Source organism: Macaca nemestrina, chromosome 6 (genome assembly GCF_043159975.1).
Source record: "Macaca nemestrina isolate mMacNem1 chromosome 6, mMacNem.hap1, whole genome shotgun sequence".
NCBI lineage: Eukaryota > Metazoa > Chordata > Mammalia > Primates > Cercopithecidae > Macaca > Macaca nemestrina.
This window is the reverse complement of record NC_092130.1, coordinates 2,883,417-2,904,097: the sequence shown is the minus strand read 5'-3', so window position 1 is coordinate 2,904,097 and position 20,681 is coordinate 2,883,417. Positions and strand designations below refer to the sequence as shown.

The window sequence follows — 20,681 nt, the reverse complement described above, 5'->3', positions numbered from 1 at the left end:
ACCGACACAGAGTTGCAAGTTACTGCCCTCCGGGAACCTCCCCTTCTCTTCCGAAGAACCAGGAACCTGGGACCCTACAGCTCACCCGGGCCCTCCGGTAGCGTCTGGGCGCCTAACAGTTCAGCGCGACCCCGCCCCAAAGGCGTGGAACTACACTTCCCGGGATGCCAGCGTCCTCCGGTGGACTCCATTTCCCAGAGGCCTTCGCGGCCGCCCTGCTCCTCTAGGTCCCAGGCGCGCCCGGAGCTCTCGCCGCCGGGTGAGCGGCGCGGGGCCTGAGGTCGCCCAGGCGTCGGAGGAGCCGGGTCACGAGGCTGGAGTTCGGCCGGGCGGTTCTGGAGCCTCCCGCCTGCGGAGTGCGGCCGGGGAGGCGCGGCCCGGGCACGCCAGATTCTGGGGAGGTGAGCGGCGTGGCTGGCTGAGGGCCTGCGGCCGCCGGGGCTCCGAGGGCCTTTGTGGGCGCGGGTGGGCACCCCCGCGTCTGTCACCGGCCCCCGCGCGGGGACCTGGACTGTCGCCCCTGGCGGGCGGCTCTGGTACCGCTGCCGATGCTCCTGTCTCTGGCTCGCCGCCGCCGGCCGTGAACGAGGGGCCGGCGTCTCCTCCCGGGCCCACCCTGCCCCGCCGTGGGGGCCTCGCGGACTCGGGGCTCGGGGCGCCGGGACCCCGAGCGCAGGGCGGAGGCAGCCGGCCCCGGTTTCTGAGTCCGTCCCCGGGACGGCCGCCCTTCCCGCCCCCGGACACGCAGCGCTTTCCTCTTCAAAGCCGCTTTCTGTGCGGTCAGGAGAGGATTCCTTGGCGGGAGAGAGAGGAACCGGTGGGAAAGGCGTGAGGCGGAGGGAAGTCGTCCCCGGGGCCGTGGCTGTGGGAGTCCCGGCCGGCCTCGCAGGGCCGTGAACGGAGCAGGTGCCCCGGCGCTGCCTCAGTTTCTCGAGCGGTGCGGCGGGTGCTGGTAGTGCCAGCTGGCGCCGAGGGACTCAGCGGCGCGGGGCAGCCCTGGCCCTGGCGGGCTCGGCGGGTCGTGCTGCCGCTGCGGGTCCGGCGTCCCCTCCGTGAGCCCCAAGCCCGTGAGACCTGGGCCTGGACGGCGGCCGGCGCTGCTCCGGTCCGCGGGCTCCCGGCTCCTCCGACTCCCTGTGCGGGCGCCCGGGGTCTTTCTCGGCGGGAGTCGGGGTGTCAGAGCTGCGGGTTCCGGGGCTGGAAAGCATAAGGGGCTTCTTCCCGGCTCCCTTTTCCTTCTCAGATCTGCCTGCTGGAGACTGCACCGTCCTCAGGGGAGAGCCCGGAGAGGACATGGCTGCGGGGCGGCGGGAAGCGAGGGCCCAGGTGAGCTCATTGTCCTTCCAGATCCTCGTGGGTGGATTCTCCCCGCTGACTGAAGTTCTTCACCGGGACCATCTTCAGCCAGGATGGAGCCCAAGTCCTTTTCCCTTGGAGGAGCTGGTCCGCCCTCATGAGTGGTGGATTCTGTAGGGAGGACCTGCCGCCCTCCCCGTCCATGTCTAGTGGTTCTTTTTTAATTAACACATTTTGTTCACTAAATTTCAATCCATTGCGTGACTAATTTGACAAGTAAGATACTACAAGTCTCTGTATCACTAGGGACAGAACAGACGTGCACACCTGGGAAAAATCCCTGCCTCCTTCACTCAGCCTTGTCTCCTTTCCTAGCCTTTGCAGAAATACTTTTTCTTTTCACCCCTGACAATCCTCATAACACCACCCTTTCCCCAGGCTTCTCCAATGCATAGTTTTTAGTTTTTTCTCTCTCAACTTTGTGAATCATATTCTTTGCTTGTATCACTCTCTTGAAAGCTGATGTAGACCGTTTTCATTTTTGTGTAGTGGGAATGAGGAGGCCACCTTTTCTAGGTGAGACAAGAGTGAACAGAGTTGGAGTGGTCACTTGGCTCCCAGGACAGAGAGGAGACCCCTCAGATAGCCGCAGGAAGGGTTTCATGGGACATCAGTAGTGCAGAGGTAGTGTATGTGGTAGTTAGGAAGTAGGGCTGTCAAGCCGGGTGGCAGCGTTTTAACCCATCTCCTCTGTTGCTGTTTGTGGGCCTTGGGCTTCACCTCTCTGTGCCTCAGTTTTCTCACCTATAGAATGGGAATAACAACTGTGCCCACCTCCCAGCATAGATGAGGGATCACATGAGTTGGTGTATGGAAAGTGTTTGGATCAGGGCTGGTCTCTGAGTAGTTACTGCTCAGTATGTGGTGGTCATGGATGCAGAGTGACGTTATCGTATTAATATATTCATATTCATGTTAATGTTGATAGAAACTGCTGTACAATGTGTTTCGGACCCAGAAGATGTTATTCTTTATTAATTTTTTTGTCTAACAATAATAGTGTCCACTGAGTGTCTAGCACACCAGGGAGTGAGCTGAGGTCTTTACATTTGTTCCTTCACTCTCACAGTAACACGACAATTACAATTCTTGTTTTACATGTGAGGAAACTGAGGCTCAGAAAAGTTAAGTAACCTGAGCACAGTCCAAGTGCATCTGGCTCTGCGTTCCCTCGGACCACCCAGTAAATCGTTCCTGTGGTGTGTCTGTCCGAGTATGGGCAGATCCAGCCACGTGATACCAGGGTTCTTCTGCGGTCTGGCATTCTCTTGCTTTTGTTTTTGTTTTTTGAGAGGCAGTCTTGCTCTGTTGCCTGGCTGGAGTGGAGTGCAGTGACATGACCTCGGCTCACTCCAACCTCTGCCTTCCAGGTTCAAGTGATTCCCCTGCCTCAGCCCCCTGAGTAGCTAGGACTACAGGCACATGCTACCATGCCTGGCTAATTTTTTTTTTGTATTTTAGTAGAGACGGGGTTTCGCCATGTTGACCAGGATGGCCTCAATCTCCTCACCTCGTGATCCACCAGCCTCCGCCTCCCAGAGTGCTGGGATTAAAGGTGTGAGCCACCACGCCTGGCAGCATTATCTTTTAGACTAGCCAGCACAGTGGAGTGTGATCTGAGGGCGTGGCCAGAACAGGCTGTTGTGCATTTGAGATGCTCTCTGTCCTTCAAGGTATTCCTGTTCTGTTCCCACAGAGGCAAGCTGCTCTCCTGACCAGAACCTTCTCCATCCCTGTGTTTGAGTGAGTCTCTGTGGCATCCTTCCTGTCCATTCTTGCTGCCCGTGTGTCAGTAATGTGTAGACCTGTGTGTCAAAATCAGTGAAGGGAATTTTAAGACCAATGAGAGAGTACAGAGTTCACAATTAGAAAACTGGAGTTATGATCCTGCTACTACCTCTAGCAAAGCACATGACCTGGGATCTTGGCTGCCCTGGACCTTGTGTTCTTGTCTCAGGGCCCTATCCAGCTACACAGTTGTTTTTCATTGTTCACATTATTTCATGCATTTTCTAGTCTGCCAGTCAGATCATACATTCTTTGAGAACACAGATCATTTCTTGTACTCTTCCCCAACATGCAAATAATTTGATGCTCTTTCTCACCATAAAAATAATGCAGGGTCATGGTCTAAACTTTAGAGAGTAATACCTTTATATATATACATTTGTAGATGTATGTATATATTTATGTTTATGAATACATGTGTATATATATGTGCATACTTACGTGTATGTTTATATAGTCGTGTGTTGGTAATGATGTTTTGGTCAATGAAAGACCATAAATGTGACAGTAGTCCCCTAAGTTTAAAACATAGCTGAAAGATTCCTGTCTCCTATTGACTTAGTAGCCATTGTCACATTATAATGCAAGGCTTTGCTCCTGTTTTGTGGTGATGCTGGTATAAACAGACCTACCGTGCAGCCTGCCAGTCCTATGAAAGTATACAACATATGCAACTGTGCAGTTCGTAATACTTGATAATATCTGACTGTGTTGCTGGTTTATGTATCTGTTGTACTGTTCTTGTTATTTTACAGTGTCTTCCTTTTGCTTGTTTTTAAAAAGTTAAGTGTAACAGCCTCAGGCAGGTTCTTCAGGAGGTATCCAGAAGAAAGCTTTGTTCTCCTAGGAGGTGACAGCTGCATGTGTGCCATTGCCCCTGAAGCCCTTCCAGTGGGACAGGATGTAGAGGTGGAAGACAGTGGTGTTGATGATGCTGATCCTCTGTAGGCCTAGACTGATGTGCATATTTATGTCCTAGTTTTTAACAAAAAATTTTTTATTTTTATTTATTTTTTTTTTTGAGACGGAGTCTTGCTCTGTAGCCCGGGCTGGAGTGCAGTGGCCGGATCTCAGCTCACTGCAAGCTCCGCCTCCCGGGTTTACGCCATTCTCCTGCCTCAGCCTCCGGAGTAGCTGGGACTACAGGCGCCCGCCACCTCGCCCGGCTAGTTTTTTTTTTGTATTTTTTTAGTAGAGACGGGGTTTCACCGTGTTAGCCAGGATGGTCTCGATCTCCTGACCTCGTGATCCGCCCGTCTCGGCCTCCCAAAGTGCTGGGATTACAGGCTTGAGCCACCGCGCCCGGACAACAAAAAATTTTTTAAAGTAAAAATAAAAGCTTTTAAAATAGGAGAAAGCTTGTAGAATAAGGATATAAAGAAAGAAAATATTTTTGTACAGCTAGACAATGTGTTTAAGATAAGTGTTACTACCAAAGAGTCAAAGTTTGAAAAAATTAACAAGTTGAGAAAGTAAAAGTTACAGTAAGCTAAGGATAATTTGTTGTTAAAGAAAACTTTTGAAAAATAAATTTAGCGTAGCCTAAGCGTACAGTGTTTAAAATGTCTACAATAAATGTAGTGTAGCCTAAGCGTGCAGTGTTTAAAATGTCTACAGTCTTGCACAGTAGTGTCCTAAGTTGCACATTCACTCACCGCTCACTCAGCCAGGCAACTTCCATTCCTGCACGCTCCATTCATGGCAAGTGCCCTATACAGGTGTACCATTTCTTCTCTTTTATACTGTAGTTTACCATGCCTTTTCTATGTTTAAGTATATTTACATACCATGACTTTTCTATGTTTAAGTATATTTACATACACAGACACTTAGCGTTGGCTTACCGTTCCCTACAGTGTTCAGTTTGGTAACCTGTGGCACAGGTTTGCAGCCTAGGAGCAATAGGCTGTACCATATATATAGTCTGGGTGTGTAGGAGGCCGTTCTACCCAGGTTTGTCTCTTATATTCGCACAGTGATGAAGTGGCTTCACAATGTGTTCTCAGAATGTACCTCCATCACGAATGTGACACATGACTGTATGCTCTACGTATTTCATATATACAGCAGAAAATAAAATCACCCTTAACCCCACCATCTGGAGATAATCACTGTCATTCAGTTTATTGCATGTCTCAATAATTTTCTATGTATATAGAATTTTTTTTTTTTTTGGAGAGGGAGTCTCACTCTGTCACCCAGGCTGGAGTGCAGTGGCGCAATCTAGGCTCACTGCAAGTTCTGTCTTCTGGGTTCAAGCAGTTCTCCTGCCTCAACCTCCCGAGAAGCTGGGATTACAGGCGCCTGCCACCACACCCAGCTAATTTTTGGTATTTTAGTAGAGACAGGGTTTCACCATGTTGCCCAGGCTGGTCTCGAACTCCTGAGCTCAGGTAATCCACCCACTTCGGCCTCCCAAAGTGCTAGGATTACAGGCATGAGCCACCACACCCGGCCAGAAACATTTTTTGGAATGAGGACAAACTCGAAACGGTGATACATAACGAAACGGTGATACATAACGAAACGGTGATACATAACGAAACGGTGATACATAACGTACTTTGTACGTAACATTTTCATGGGTGTCTTTTTATGTCAACAAATAGCAATTTATGCCATCAGCTCTAATGATTGCCTGCTATTTGTATTAATGTGATAATAGCTAACATTTGAACCTTTAATGTGAGCCCGATATGATTTTAAGTGCATTGTGCAGATTATCTTATTAACTATGTGGTAGATTTTGAGAGGCAGTTTTAGAGTACTTTTGAATGGAGCCTAAGACATCTGCCTGGATTGGAATCCCAGCTATACCACTGAACGGCTGTGTGACTTTAAACACATTTTCTTTTTCTTTTTTGAGATGGAGTCTCTTTCGGTTTCCAGGCTGGAGTGCAGTGGCGTGATCTTGGATCGCTGCAACCTCCGCCTCCTGGGTTTACGCCATTCTCCTGCCTCAGCCTCCCGAGTAGCTGGGACTACAGGTGCACACCACCATGCCTGGCTAATGTTTTTATTTTTAGTAGAGATGGGGTTTCACCATGTTGGCCAGGATGGTCTGAATCTCTTGACCTCGTGATCCACCCACCTCTGCCTCCCAGAGTGCTGGGATTATAGGCATGAGCCACCACACCCAGCCAACTTTAAATTTCTTAGCCTCTCAGTGACTTTGCTTTCTTTGATGTAAAATGGAACAACAACTATCTTTTTCATAAGGTAATTGTGAAGGTTAGATAAGGTATATGCTAATGATTAATATAAAGCTCTAAATATAGTGTCTGGCCCATGTAAAGCATTCACTAAAAGAGAGGTATTCTGATTTTCATCATTATCTTCACGCTTGAATCAGCACACAGGTAGTGCCATAAGTTATTTAACCCAGCCTCTATCAGTGAGTATTTAGGTTGTTACCAGTTTTTTTTGCTACTAACACCATGATAAGTATCCCTGTGCTGGTATTTTTGTGCACTGTTTCTTAAAGTAATTGGTGAGTTAAAGATTATACACAGTTCTAAGTTTTTACCTATTATCAAATTGCCAACAAAAGATTATTCTAATTAAGACTCCCACTAATGGCCGTAATCCCTCTACCCATCTCTTACAGTGGCTGCACAAGGCCTGAATCTCGCTGTGTGCCGCTCAGTATATATTTGTTACTGGCCAATTGTTCATTAAAGGAATGATCTGGAACCTTCAGAAGCTTGAATAGTATCAGAACTGTTATCACGGGTAGCCTGTCTTCCCCACTGCCATCCCGTCCACTCTGTGAGGGGGGTCCTGGGTGAGCTGGAACGACTTGTCCTTACAGGTGTCACTGACGTTCGAGGACGTGGCCGTGCTCTTTACCCGGGATGAGTGGAGAAAGCTGGTTCCTTCTCAGAGAAACTTGTACCGGGATGTGATGCTGGAGAACTACAGGAACCTGGTCTCACTGGGTAAGGAAGTTTCCCCTGTAGAAACAGAATTCGAAAATTGGGATAGCTCAGCACCTCCTTCCCTGAATAATAGTGGTTGGTCACTGAAAAATTTGAGCTGAGTTTAGGTATTATACAAATCAAATCTCTATAAATAAACATTGAAAACTTTCTTTCTCCTAATAAGTATGGAATTGTTCTGTGTATTGGCAGATGGGTATTGATAATTATCCCCTTCCTGCTACACAATTTCACATTAGAAATTCTCTCATAGTTCAGGTAGCATTTTCCTGCTTTGATTGTTCTGTGGTTTGTTTGCTCATCTCTCAGCAGAGGGCTTACCTCATCCTTCTTCATCCACCTACCATTGCCTTTCCCACTTCTCTTTTCCAGTCAGATGAATCTTGTAAAATTCACCTTCAAAAGGGAATCATATGATGTTTTCTCATTATAAAAAAAGTTACTTGATACATCATTCTATAGATGCCAGTTTATAAGTTTTAATTACATCTATACATGCAACATTCCTTCTATAGAAAAGCCACGGTACCCTAGTAATCAGGGCATGCTTTGTTGTGTCAAAACCAAGACCAAGACTTTTTTTTTTTGTCTACGTGCAGGGCTCCCATTTACCAAACCGAAAGTGATCTCCCTGTTGCAGCAAGGAGAAGATCCCTGGAAGGTGGAGAAAGACAGTTCTGGCGACTCCTCTCTGGGTAAGTGGGTGGCCCAAGGTGCTCGGGAATCGCGGCAGACAGCGGTCTGGTTAATGAGAGGAGGTAGGAGTGTTGGTCGGGAAACTCCTTTGAGGATTCTCAGACCTCAAGAAGGGGTGGGGAAGGGGAAGCCCACTACGATTACTCCCTTGTAATCACTTCCCCATGAATCTCTCAGAATCTCTTTTCTTATTCTTTCCTGTTGTTTTAGAATGGGGCTGTATTTTCATGTATTCAGTCAGCAAACATAGTATATTTAAGGAATTTCAAATAATCACTCTGGCTGAAGCTCAGTGTGTATTTGGGAAAGGAGGAGGTGAGGAAGGAAATAGAAAGCTGGGAAAGGGCCGCGTGGTAAGAGCTTTGGCACAGTTCTAAGAGGTGGAAACTGTCCCATGGAGCACTGGAAATAATTGAAGGATTTGGGCAGGGAATCGTATGGTTCTTGGTATCTTAGAAAAGTTGGTCTGAATCAGAAACAGTTGAGTCTCCATCAGTGTAAGAACGGCTAAGGGACCTGCGGCGTGTCCTTACTCTGGCGTGTCCTTACTCTGGCGAGCATCACCACCCTGAAAACAAGAGTCCAGGGACGTGGACAGAGCTCCCAGCAAGTTACAGAGCATTGTTAGGACACCACCATCTATGTTCAGTGAAAATTATGTGTATGTGTCATGTGCACGTAAGCCCGGAGAGAAAGGTTAGGATGACACACCTTAGCTGGTGACATTAGTGACACTTGGAAGAGGATTGAGAATGGGTCCATGAAAGGAGATGTTATTTACATGTAATGTTTTAAATTTTCACAAAGAGAACATATTCATGACGTTGCCATGTGATTCGAACTTAATACAGATGGTCACTTTGGGAGTATTGTGATTGAAAGTGAGGCAAAACTAGAGGCGGGAAGCCTTGCAGAGTCATTGCAGTCATGGAGGGAGGCAGGAGGTGGGAGGGTCTGGATGTCGGCACTTGCCGTGAGTTTGTGAGGGGGGAGGAGGAGGTGCCCATGTGATCAGGGCACAGGAGCAGGTGTGTGTGTGATGGATCTCACGTGAGATGTGAGTGAAGTAGTCGGGTGGAGATCGCTGGTGGGCAGGTGTGTAAGTGACACGGCCGAGACTCAAGAGAGGTCAGGGAGCCATCAGCGTGACAGGGGCATTGGAAACCTGGAGCTGGCCGGGTGGAGGCCCGAATTTCAGGAAACAGCATTTGTGAGGTGCTTAAGCAGGAGGAATCTGACAGAGCCCGAGAAGTAATCAGAGGAGAGAAATGGGGAGGGGCCATTGTGGCAGTGGGGGACTGAGCGCGGTTGGGGGACTGAGAGCGGTTGGGGGACTGAGTGCGGTTGGGGGACTGAGAGCGGTTGGGGGACTGAGAGCGGTTGGGGGACTGAGAGCGGTTGAGCTGGGGCGACTCTGGCTCTGGGGGATCGAGGTTGAACCCTCGCCCACAGCTTTGTTGTCCCTTGTGTAGCACTGGGCAGAAAAAGGGATGCAGGTCTTGCGCTTCTGGAGTGCACGATCTAGTAGGGGACAAGGTGAACACACTCATTGCACACAAGGCACAGAAGGACACGTTCCAGTGAGGACCACGTGGGAAAGACACTTGGTGCTTTGAGAGTGCAGAGCAGGCAGTTGGCGCCAGCAAAGGCTTCCCTGAGGAAGGACCTGGGATCAAAGGACTGAAGAATTGCCCCAGGCCTAACAAATGGGGTTCATGGCCGGGCACAGTGGCTCATGCCTGTGATCCCAGCACTTTGGGAGGCTGAGGCGGTTGGATCACAAGGTCAGGAGATCAAGACCATCCTGGCTAACATGGTGAAACCCCGTCTCTACTAAAAATACAAAAAAAATTAGCTGGGCGTGGTGGTGGGTGCCTGTAGTACCAGCTACTCGGGAGGCTGAGGCAGGATAATGGCGTGAACCCAGGAGGCGGAGCTTGTAGTGAGCCGAGATCGTGCCACTGCACTCCAGCCTGGGCGACAGAGCGAGATTCCGTCTCAAAAAAAAATAATAATGATAATAATAAAAGATTTTCCCTAGTTGTTACAAATATCAAAATTTCATTCCTTTTTGCTCTTGACTAGAATTCCATTGCACAGATGTACCACAGTTTACGCACTCGTGGAAGGACATTTGTGTTGTGTGACATTTGTTTCCAGTTTGGGGCAACTGTGAAGAAAAACAAGTTACAGTGAGGAGCTGCAGGGCAGCCTTGGTCCCCATGGCCCTGTGCTGGGGAGAGCTTCCTCGTGATGATAGCTTGAACTTTTTTTTTTTTAATAGGGGAACCACACTTGTGTTTTTAATCTCCTTTGATAGAAATACACTAATTTTTTATTAAATTAATTTTTATTAAATTAATTTATTATTTAATTTTTTATTAAATTAAAATTTAATGAACTGCCAGAGGCCACCACAAAGTAAGCGGAATGCAAGCAGCAGGGAACCAGGTAAGATTTAAGAGGGGCGTCAGTCTGGCCATTATGTGTGGGCTGAATCTGGTGTGGAAGATGAGGAAGAGAAGAAAGAATTGTTCCTTTCCCCCTTAACTGGGGAGCATCTGATGGCTGAGTAAGTCTTTCCTCTAGAGAGAAGTATTAACAGACTGAAAATATGACTGGAGTCCAGAGCTGTCCAGAGGGATGCCGGGCACCTGGTAGTGTTGTCAGTCAGTCCCTTTTCAGATTCGGGAGGATGGCCCTGCGGGAAAACCGTGAGCAGTTTATTGAGTAAGGAAGGACGTCAGAGCTGTTTTCTGCCCAGTTCCTCTTGGTGGGATGACCTTCTTCCTCCTCTTGTCAGATGGAAGTCAGATGGCATTCCTAGGGTGCTGACATGTGCTTGCATCTCTGCTGCACCCCTGGTGGGGCTCCTGTATGCCTGGACTAAGATTGCCTCAGGACAGCTTCCTTTTCCCATGAGAGCTCACTTCATTGAGAGCTTGGTTGAAGGACTGGGATGTTCCTGGAATTATCTCAGATTATTAACTCTAGCTCAAACCAAACACTCAACCTGTAGGCTGGGTGTGGTGGCTCATGCCTGTAATTCCGGCACTTTGGGAGGCCGAGGTGGGAGGATCACTTGAGCTCAGGAGTTTCGAGACCAACCTTGGTAACATAGACCCTGTCTGTGTTTATGTAACTTTAAAATAGAAAATATTTTAGACAAAAACCTACCCTTTGAACAGCCAGTGATGGAAAAACTTGCGCTCCCAGTGATAGGATTCTCTGGAACCTCCAGTGGCCTCAAAATGTACTTGTACAAAGTTACTTTCTTTTGAGCTGGACTCTTGCTCTGTGGCCCAGGCTGGAGTGCATTGGCGTGATCTCAGCTCACTGCAGCGCCCTCCTCCCAGGTTCAAGCGATTCTTGTGCTTCAGTCTCTCAAGTAGCTGGGATTACAGGCGCACACCACCATGCCGGGCTAATTTCTGGCTTTTTTTTCAGTAGAGACTGGGTTTTGCCACGTTGGTCAGGCTGGTCTCGAACTGACCCCAAGTGATCTGTCCGCCTCAGCCTCCCAAAGGGCTGGGATTACAGGTGTGAGCCGCCACGCCCGGCCTGCTTTGTTTCCTTACTGCGAGAAGCCATCCTGGGCAGGCTGAACTGTGCGGGGTGGTGAGCGGAGGGTGCTCAGCAAGGTTTGCCGGAGCTGCGGCCGCATGCGGGGAGGACTGTCTTTTCCTCATTCGCACAGAATGCTGTGGGGCTTCGCAGCAGCCCTTATGACGTGGCCTGGAATGGTTTTAAAAAGTGACTGTTACAAGATGGAAGTGTGGCCACCATCTTGTAAGCCCTGTTTCATTTTACTTGTGTTTGTAGAGATGGAGGTCTTGCTATGCTGCCCAGGCTGTTTTTGAACTCTTGGCCTCAAGCAATCCTCCCATGTCAGCCTCCCAAAATGCTGGGATTATAGGTCCCTCAGTGCTCTGAAAATGTGGGCTCCTCTCCCGCTTGAGTGCTGGCTGCACATCTCAGCTTGGCACTGCCAGGCTGCCCACCACAGCTCTGGGGTGATCTCGGTTTATGTTCCCTCCCTAGCTTGGAGGCAACAGGGGAAGGGACTTGGTTGGCGGTGGTTGTGACAGAGAGCCCTTCACTTGTCTGTGGGCCTCTCTACCCTAAAGAGATGCAGAACCACTGTCCATCAGTGCAGTTGGCCCAGGGTGGGTGGCTGCCCGGTGCCCAAGATGGGGAGGGAGGCCCTGCCTGGGGAGGAACAGGAGGAGCTGGCAGGGGAAGGGAGGTCACCAGCAAGACAGACGGACTGCTGCTTATGGCAACTGCAGCTTCCTGGAGGTACAGCTAAAGTACTCAGGGTTTTTGTTCCTTCCCCAGTCCAAGGGTAGCAAGGGCAATAGCACTGCAGTGGCAGCGACAGAGGGACTTCCGATTGCCTCTGTCAGTTCCACCTCAGAAACATGGAGCCACTGCTACTGGGAATCTTCAACCGAGGGGTGAGGTGGCTGCACTGCTGGCCTGAGGTGGGGGATCTGCCTGGTGAAGAGTCAGGGATTAGTGCTCACAGGGAGAGGAGACTGAGCTCCCGTCCGTATGGTGACTGTGGCATGCTGGAAGCGCAAGTGAAGGCTTCACTGTTTCTTCCCCAGACCGAGGGCAGCAGGTGCAGGACTGCCGCTGTGGCAGTGGCATAGGGGCTATCAGTTGCCTCTGGGAGCCCTTCCTCAGGGAAGCACAGAGCCGCTACCAGTGGGAGTACTCAGCCAGGGGAGGGACGGCTGTTCTGCTGTCCAAAGCCAGGGTCCCTGCCTGGTGAGGAGTTGGGTATGGGAGCTCACAAGGTAGAGAGACTGGGCTCATCTCCACGTGGTGGCTGTGGTGTACCAGAGGTACCAGCGTAGCGACCGGGCCCTGGGTTCCTTCCCCAAGCCAAGGGTGGATAGTGGTACCATTTCAGCTACAGTGGTGGAGGGGCTGTGGGTTCTCACATTTCCTCCTCAGAGAAAGGCAGAGCCACCTCCAACTGAAGCATTCAGGTAGGCTTGATGGTTGTGCTGGAGTCCCAGGTCAGGGGGACCCTGTCCAGTGAGGAGAAGTGGAAATGGAGACCTGTGTGGGAAGCAGTCTGGCCACTTTTTGTGGGGAGGCTGTGTTCTTCTTGGAGTTCTGTTCCAGTCCCTAATCACTGTGCACCCTCCAGAGCCTGAGGGCAACAGCAGTGAGGGCTGTGGCACAGCAGAAGTAGCAGCCTGCCTCTCCCTTTGGGAGCTCTGACCTGGGGAAGTACAGAGTGCTACTGGCCCGGAGCCTAGGCAGGGCTGCTGTGGTCATGCTAGGGTCCCAGGACGATGCATATTTCGGCCTGCTTGATGGCATCCCTACATGGCCCTTAAGTTCTGCTCACTTTTCAAATATTTTCTTCTTTTTCTTCCTTAGACTCAAGTAATTTTAATTGTCCTATCTTAAAGTTTGTTGATTTTCCCTATGGCCTGCTTAAACCTTTTGAATTTCCCTAGTGAAATTTTCATTTCGGTTGTTATACTTTGAAATCCTAGAATTTCCTTTTGGTTTCTTGTTGTTTTCTTTGTATTGATAGTTGGATTTGTTCATCATTTCCGTGAGTCGTTCATGTTTCCCTTTAGCTCTGAGCATCTTCATGATAGTTGTCTTTGTGTCGCATGCCACCATCTGGTCTTCTCCACAGATGTTTTCTGTTTATTTTGTTCTGTTGACTGAACCATACTTTCCTATTTTTTTATGCCTTTTTTTTTTTTTTTTTTTTGTCTTACAATGTTGTAACTCAGGATTAGATCTTCCCACTTCCATAAGATTTGCTGGGTTTTGTTTTGGTTTGGTTTTTGTTTTCTTGTTGCTATAGGGTGGCACTAGTCCAGGAATTAGCCTGAAGTATAAACTGTAGGTCTTCTCACATTTTTTTCTGAGCCCACGTCTTCCCTGGCCTTGTGCAGTGACTTTCTAAATTCCCCATGTGTGCAGTTGCTTTTTGTTTTGTTTTGTTTTGTTTTTGAGATGGAGTCTTGCTCTGCTGCCCAGGCTGGAGTGCAGGGGCGCAATCTCAGCTTACTGCAACCTCCACCTTTTGGGTTTAAGCGATTCTTCTGCCTCAGCCTCCTGAGTAGCTGGGATTACAGGGACCTGCCACCACACCTGGCTAATTTTTATGTTTTTAGTAGAGACAAGATTTCTGCATGTTGGCCAGGCTGGTCTCGAACTCCTGACCTCAAGTGATCCGCCCACCTCGGCCTTCCAAAGTGCTGGGGTTACAGGTGTGAGCCACCATGCCAAATGTCCTTATCCTTAAATGTCTGATTCCCCAAAGCAGAAAAAGGGGAACAGAAGAGGAAAAAAGTGGGTACTGTTCCTTAAATCCTCTGGAAGCCACATCAGGTCAGTGGGGATTGCAAAAATGGCAGCCTGGATTTGTGTCTGCATCTCCGTGACTTAAAGCAGTAATTTGCAGTCAGAACCCAGATCCCCGTTATTGGAGAACAAGGTCTTTATTGCCACTTTGGCCACCAAAGGCCAATCTAGGGATGCTAGTACGGCTTGAAGCCAGGAGATTTAGAGATTGGAGATGGGTAGCTGCTGCCAACTGAAATTAATTTCACTCAACTGGCCAGGCCTTCCCCTAGAAGCTTACAAGCCTTCAAATAGTTTCCAGAGTTTCAAAATAGTTGTATCAGACAGATTCTGACAGCTCAGTTGTCTAGGTGGATAGATAGAACCTTGGTGCTTCCTAGTCTACCATCTTCCCTGACATCCACTTTTTCTTTTACCTTACATTTATTTTGCCCTTTTGGCATTTTCTGTCTTCAAGTATGTATGTTGTATGCCACCATCTGGAGTTTTGATGGGGAGTGCTACTGATGTCTACTGGGTAGCATACTGAGGATGAGGTCTTGCATGAAAGTCACAGTTATGACGTTAATTCTTATCATTTGGGGAAGAGATTTTGATAGGTTGCTTGTCACACATCCATCATTATCTTCAGCTCCCCAGAAGGCTTTGTTATTTACTCTTTAAATGTACATTTTATGGCACTTAACCTCAGTGCCCATTTAGGTCTCTTCCAAGCATACTTGCCTTTCTTTTCTGTTCTAAAGCCTTTTAAAATAAACTTCCACTCCTGCTCTGGAAAGAAAGAAAGAAACATACATTTTGTCATTTGATAAATATTTAAATTTTCCACTTGGAAGTTTTTTTTTGTTGTTTGTTTGTTTGTTTTTGAGATGGAGTTTTGCTCCTGTTACCCAGGCGGGAGGCACAATCTTGGCTCACTGCAACCTCTGCTTCTTGGGTTCACGTGATTCTCCTGCCTTAGCCTCCCAAGTAGCTGGGATTACAGGCATGCACTACCACACCTGGCTAATTTTGTATTTTTAGTAGAGATGGGGTTTCACCATATTGGTCAGGCTGGTCTCGAACTCCTGACCTCAAATGATGCACTTGCCTTGGCCTCCCAAAGTGCTGAGATTATGGGTGTGAGCCACTACACCCAGCTGAAAGTATGTTTTTAAAGTATGTATATTTTAGGACCTTGTCTGTGTGTGCTGCTTTTTTTTTTTTTGAGCTGGAGTCTCGCTCTGTTGCCCAGGCTAGAGTGCAGTGGTGCCATCTCGGCTCATTTCAGCCTCTGCCTCCCAGGTTCAAGTGATTCTTCCTCTCAGCCTCCCGAGTAGCTGGGATTACAGGCGTGTGCCACCACACACAACTAATTTTTGTGTTTAGTAGAGATGGGGTTTCACCATGTTGGCTAGGCTGGTCTCAAACTTCTGACCTTAAGAGATCTGCCTGCCTTGGCCTCCCAAAGTGCTAGGATTACAGATGGGAGCCGCTGTGCCCAGCCTGTGTGCTGATTTCTTTGCAGAAATGAGAGGTTTTGTTGTTGTTGTTGTTGTTGTTGTTTTTGTATTTTTTTTGAGACAGAGTCTTGCTCAGCTGCTCAGGCTGGAGTGCGGTGGCCCAATATTGGCTCACTGCAATCACCATTTCCCAGGTTCAAGCCATTCTCCTGTCTCAGCCTCCCAAGTAGCTGGGATTACAGGCATCCGCCATCATGCCCGGCTAATTTTTGTGTTTTAGAAGAGACAGGGTTTCAACATGTTGATCAGGATGGCCTTGAACTCCTGACCTCCCATGATCCGCCCGCATCGGCCTCCCAAAGTGCTAGGATTACAGGCATGAGCTGCCATGCCCGGCCCAGAAACCAGAGTTTTAAAATTACATCTTTCTTAGTAGGTATGGGCTATAAAAGGAAAAAGATTAACCCACTCACTCCTGTTACAAGGAAGGACAGAAAGTGGAAGAAAACTTCATTTTTAGTTTTGTTGTAGAAAAGTTCGAGCATATATGAAAGTAGAATAGGCTGGGCATGGTGGCTCACGCCTGTAATCCCAGCACTTCGGGAGGCCAAGGCGGGTGGATCACGAGGTCAGGAGATTGAGACCATCCTGGCTAACACGGTGAAACCCCATCTCTACTAAAAATACAGAAACAAAATTAGCCGGGCATAGTGGTGGGTGCTTGTAGTCCCAGCTACTAGGGAGGCTGAGGTGAGAGGATGGCGTGAACCTGGGAGGTGGAGGTTGCAGTGAGGTGAGATCACACCACTGTACTCCAGCCTGGGCGACAAAACGAGACTCCGTCATAAAGTAATATAATATGACTTCCCATGTATTCATCATCCAATTTCTTTCTTTTCTTTTTTTTATTTTATTTTATTTTATTTTTTAAGAGTCTCACTCTCTTGCCAGGCTTGAGTGCAGTGGAGCCATCTTGGCTCACTGCAACCTCTGCCTCTTGGGTTCAAGCGATTCTCCTGCCTCAGCCTCTTGAATAGCTGGGACTACAGGGGCATGCCACCACACCCAGCTAATTTTTGTATTTTCAGTAGAGACGGGGTTTCACTATGTTGGTCAGGATGGCCTCGATCTCTTGACCCTCATGATCTGCCTGCCTCGGCCTCCCAAAGTTTTGGGATTACAGGTATGAGCCACCGCGCTGGCCTCTTTTTCTGTTTCTTTTCTCTTTTTTTTTTTTTTAACGATAGGGTCTCTTACTTTGTCACCCCGGCTGGATGGAATTACATAATCGTGGCTTATTGTAGCCTCCTGGGCTCAAGTGATCCTCCTGTGTCAGCCTTTTGTGTAGCTAGGACTGCAGACGAGTGCCACTGTGCCCAGCTAATTTATTTTGCTTGTTTGTTTGTTTGATGTTACTGTATTGCGCAGGCTGATCTCGAACTCGTGGGCTCTCCTTGGCCTCCCAAATTGCTGGGATTACAGGGAGAAGCCACTATACCTAGCCCATCACCCAATTTCAGCAGTTGTCAACTCATGGTCAATTTTTTTTTTTTTTTTTTTGAGATGCAGTTTTGCTCTTGTTACCCAGGCTGGAGTGCAATGGCATGATCTTGGCTCACTGCAACCTCTGCCCACTAGGTTCAAGTGATTTTCCTGCCTCAGCCTCCCGAGTTGTTAGCATTACAGGCGCCCGCCACCACGCCCAGCTAATATTCATTATTTTTAGTATAGATGGGGTTTCACCATGTTTTCCAGGCAGGTCTCAAACTCCTGACCTCAGGTAATCCACCTGCCTCAGCCTCCCAAAGTGCTGGGATTACAGGTGTGAGCCACCACACCCGGCCAATTCATGATCATTTCTGTTTCATCTGTTCCAGTGATTATCTAGTGATTATCTACCAGGTGCCAATTCATGATTATTTCTGTTTCATCTGTTCCAATGATTATCTACCAGGACTGATTTTGTCATTTGTCATTTGTCAATGTCTTGAAAGATTTTTGCTTGTCACAGTCCTGGAGGGAGGAATTGTGAGGGGCAGGTGCTACTGATTTCTGTTGGGTGGAGATCAAGTATGTTGCTAAACATTCCACAATGCACAGGGCAGCCCATACTATCCACACAACTAAAAAATTAGCCCAAAATGTCATCTGAGGTTGAGAAATCCTTATCTACATCTTGTCTTAATGCACTGACATTTTTATAATGTTATTACATCCAAGAATAGGAGAAGTGATTATTTGTTCAGATGTACTTTAATGTCATTCATCAGATATGTCATTCAAGACTGGTATAAAATTTCCCTTGTATAGGTTTTTCATATTACTTATAAATTTACTACTCTGATTCTTAGTATAAGTTAAGGCTATTGATTTTAATGTGTCAATTTTATATCCAGCTACTTCACTGAGTGAGTTTTATCATTCATTCGCTGGACTGTTTTTTTGAGATGGAGTCTCGCTCTGTCACCCAGGCACAATCTCGGCTCACTGCAGCCTCCACCTCCCAGGTTCAAACAATTCTCCTGCCTCTGCCTCCCGAGTAGCTAGGATTACAGGTGTGCGCCACAATGCCCAGATAATTTTTGTATTTTTAGTAGAGATGGGGTTTCATTATGTTGGCCAGGATGGTCTTGATCCATTCTCTGGACTTTTTAGTATTATATTATCTGCAAGTAGAGGTAGTTTTACTTTCTCTTTACTCATATGTAATTGATTTATATTGCCTGATTGCATTGGTTAATATGTCTAGTACAGTGTTAAATTGTAGGGAAAATAATGGGTGTCTTTGCCTTGTTCTTGAGCATTGCAGAAATACCTCTAGTGTATTTAGTAGGTACTAGCTTTAGGACAAAGGTCTATGTATTTTATCATATTGAGGAAGTATCCCTCAGTTCATTTTTGCTTGAGTGTTTTTATTGTCTGTGGTGCTGAATTTTGTTGAACATTTTCTCAGCATCTCTAGATGTATATTATTCCTTATATGCATTTAATGTACTATAATAAGTGCTATAATAAGGGGAGTGAGTTGTTGGAACTCAAAGTTAGGAAAAGGTACACAGAGGAGTTAACATTTGAACTGAATCTGAGGGATACAAAGGAGTTTGGAATGTAGGAAAAGGAGGGAAGACATTCAGGAGTATAAATAATTACAGGAATGGGGTAATATATGAGACCATCATAGGCTTTGGGTACCAGATTATATTTCCTAAATTCATATGCCTCCTCCTTCTCTGATCCCTCTGCTCCATTCTCTTGGTCACTCTTACACATTCACCTGTCTTAAATGAGTTTGCCTTATTCATTTGTTCACTTAGCAGTTCAGCTGTCATCCATTATTTTATATAGTGTTTTTAAAAATTTTGTCCTCTTTTAGTCATATAGCAAACCCTTACTGAGATATCATTAATCCCTTCTACACATTTAGTCTCAGTCTATCACATGAATCATGGGCTGTTGCTTTCTTTTTTTCTTTCTTCAGGATGTAAGAGCACACCTAAAATGACAAAGTCAACTCAAACTCAGGATTCATTTCAGGAGCAGATGAGGAAAAGACTGAAAAGGGTTGAACCCTGGAACTTCATACCAGAAAGACCTTGCATATATGAAGAGAAATTAAAGAAACAGCAGGACAAAAATGAAAATTTACAAATATTTTCAGTTGCCCATACAAAAATCCTTACTGTAGATAGAAGCCATAAAAATGTTGAATTTGGCCAAAACTTCTACCTGAAATCAGTCTTCATTAAGCAACAGAGATTTGCTAGAGAAAAAACTCCATCAAAATGTGAAATACAAAGAAATAGTTTCAAGCAGAATTCAAATTTACTTAACCAATCAAAAATCAAAACAGCAGAGAAACGCTATAAATGCAGTACATGTGAAAAATCCTTCATTCACAATTCATCCCTTCGTAAACATCAGAAAAACCACACTGGAGAAAAATTATTTAAATGTAAAGAATGTTTAAAAGCTTTCAGCCAAAGTTCTGCTCTGATTCAGCATCAAAGAACTCACACAGGAGAGAAACCCTATATATGTAAAGAATGTGGGAAAGCCTTCAGCCATAGTGCATCCCTTTGTAAGCATCTAAGAACCCATACTGTGGAGAAATGCTATAGATGTAAAGAATGTGGTAAATCCTTCAGCCGAAGGTCAGGCCTTTTTATACATCAAAAAATCCATGCTCAAGGAAATCCTAATAAATATAATCCAGGTAGGAAGGCATCTAGTTGCAGCACATCCCTTTCTGGAAGTCAGAAAATTCATCTCAGAAAGAAGTCCTACTTATGTAATGAATGTGGCAACACCTTTAAGTCTAGCTCATCCCTTCGTTATCATCAGAGAATTCACACAGGAGAGAAACCTTTCAAATGTAGTGAATGTGGGAGAGCCTTCAGCCAGAGTGCATCTCTTATTCAACATGAAAGAATTCACACTGGAGAAAAGCCCTATCGATGCAATGAATGTGGGAAAGGCTTTACTTCTATTTCACGACTTAATAGACACCGAATAATTCATACTGGAGAGAAATTGTATACTTGTAATGAATGTGGTAAAGCCTTAAGTTCCCACTCAACACTTATTATTCATGAGCGAATTCATACCGGAGAGAAACCCTGTAAATGTAAAGTATGTGGAAAAGCCTTCAGACAGAGTTCAGCTCTCATTCAACATCAGAGAATGCATACTGGAGAAAGACCCTATAAATGTAATGAGTGTGGGAAAACTTTCAGGTGTAACTCATCGCTTAGTAATCACCAGAGAATTCATACTGGAGAGAAACCATATCGATGTGTAGAATGTGGGATGTCTTTTGGCCAAAGTGCAGCTCTGATTCAACATCAGAGGATTCATACAGGAGAAAAACCCTTTAAGTGTAATACATGTGGAAAAACTTTTAGACAAAGCTCATCACTTATTGCACATCAAAGAATTCATACTGGAGAGAAACCTTATGAATGTAATGCATGTGGGAAACTCTTTAGCCAGAGGTCATCCCTCATGAATCATTATAAAATTCATACTGAAGAGGACTCCTTAAAAGCCGATATGCATGTGTGAAAACCTTAAACCAAAGCTCATCAGAGAATACGTGCTTGAGAGTGATTTATTAAATATA

At 46.7% G+C, this 20,681-nt stretch overlaps 1 protein-coding gene across 2 annotated transcripts; it reads left to right on the top strand.

Moving 5' to 3' along the window:
* Positions 1-233: 233 nt before the first annotated feature.
* Positions 234-20,623, top strand: LOC105484018 (zinc finger protein 354B). 2 transcript variants are annotated; one of them, XM_011745162.2, is made up of 5 exons: positions 234-401; positions 1,244-1,326; positions 6,956-7,082; positions 7,682-7,777; positions 19,041-20,623. In XM_011745162.2, the coding sequence occupies exons 2-5, from the start codon at positions 1,294-1,296 to the stop codon at positions 20,621-20,623; spliced, it is 1,839 nt and encodes a 612-aa protein (XP_011743464.2). In that variant the 5' UTR covers positions 234-401; positions 1,244-1,293. The 2 variants fall into 2 exon arrangements, with proteins under 2 accessions (XP_011743464.2, XP_070954121.1); XM_071098020.1 differs by lacking the exons at positions 234-401; positions 1,244-1,326 and adding an exon at positions 1,357-3,099.
* Positions 20,624-20,681: the final 58 nt, after the last annotated feature.

What these genes read in the sequence shown, in the direction of transcription:
- LOC105484018 (XM_011745162.2), top strand. Translation starts at nt 1,294, where the DNA reads ATGGCTGCGGGGCGGCGGGAAGCGAGGGCCCAG. An exon ending in GGCGGGAAGCGAGGGCCCAG is followed by an intron (nt 1,327 to 6,955) that starts GTGAGCTCATTG and finishes TTGTCCTTACAG; the next exon opens with GTGTCACTGACGTTCGAGGA. An exon ending in TTCTGGCGACTCCTCTCTGG is followed by an intron (nt 7,778 to 19,040) that starts GTAAGTGGGTGG and finishes TTCTTTCTTCAG; the next exon opens with GATGTAAGAGCACACCTAAA.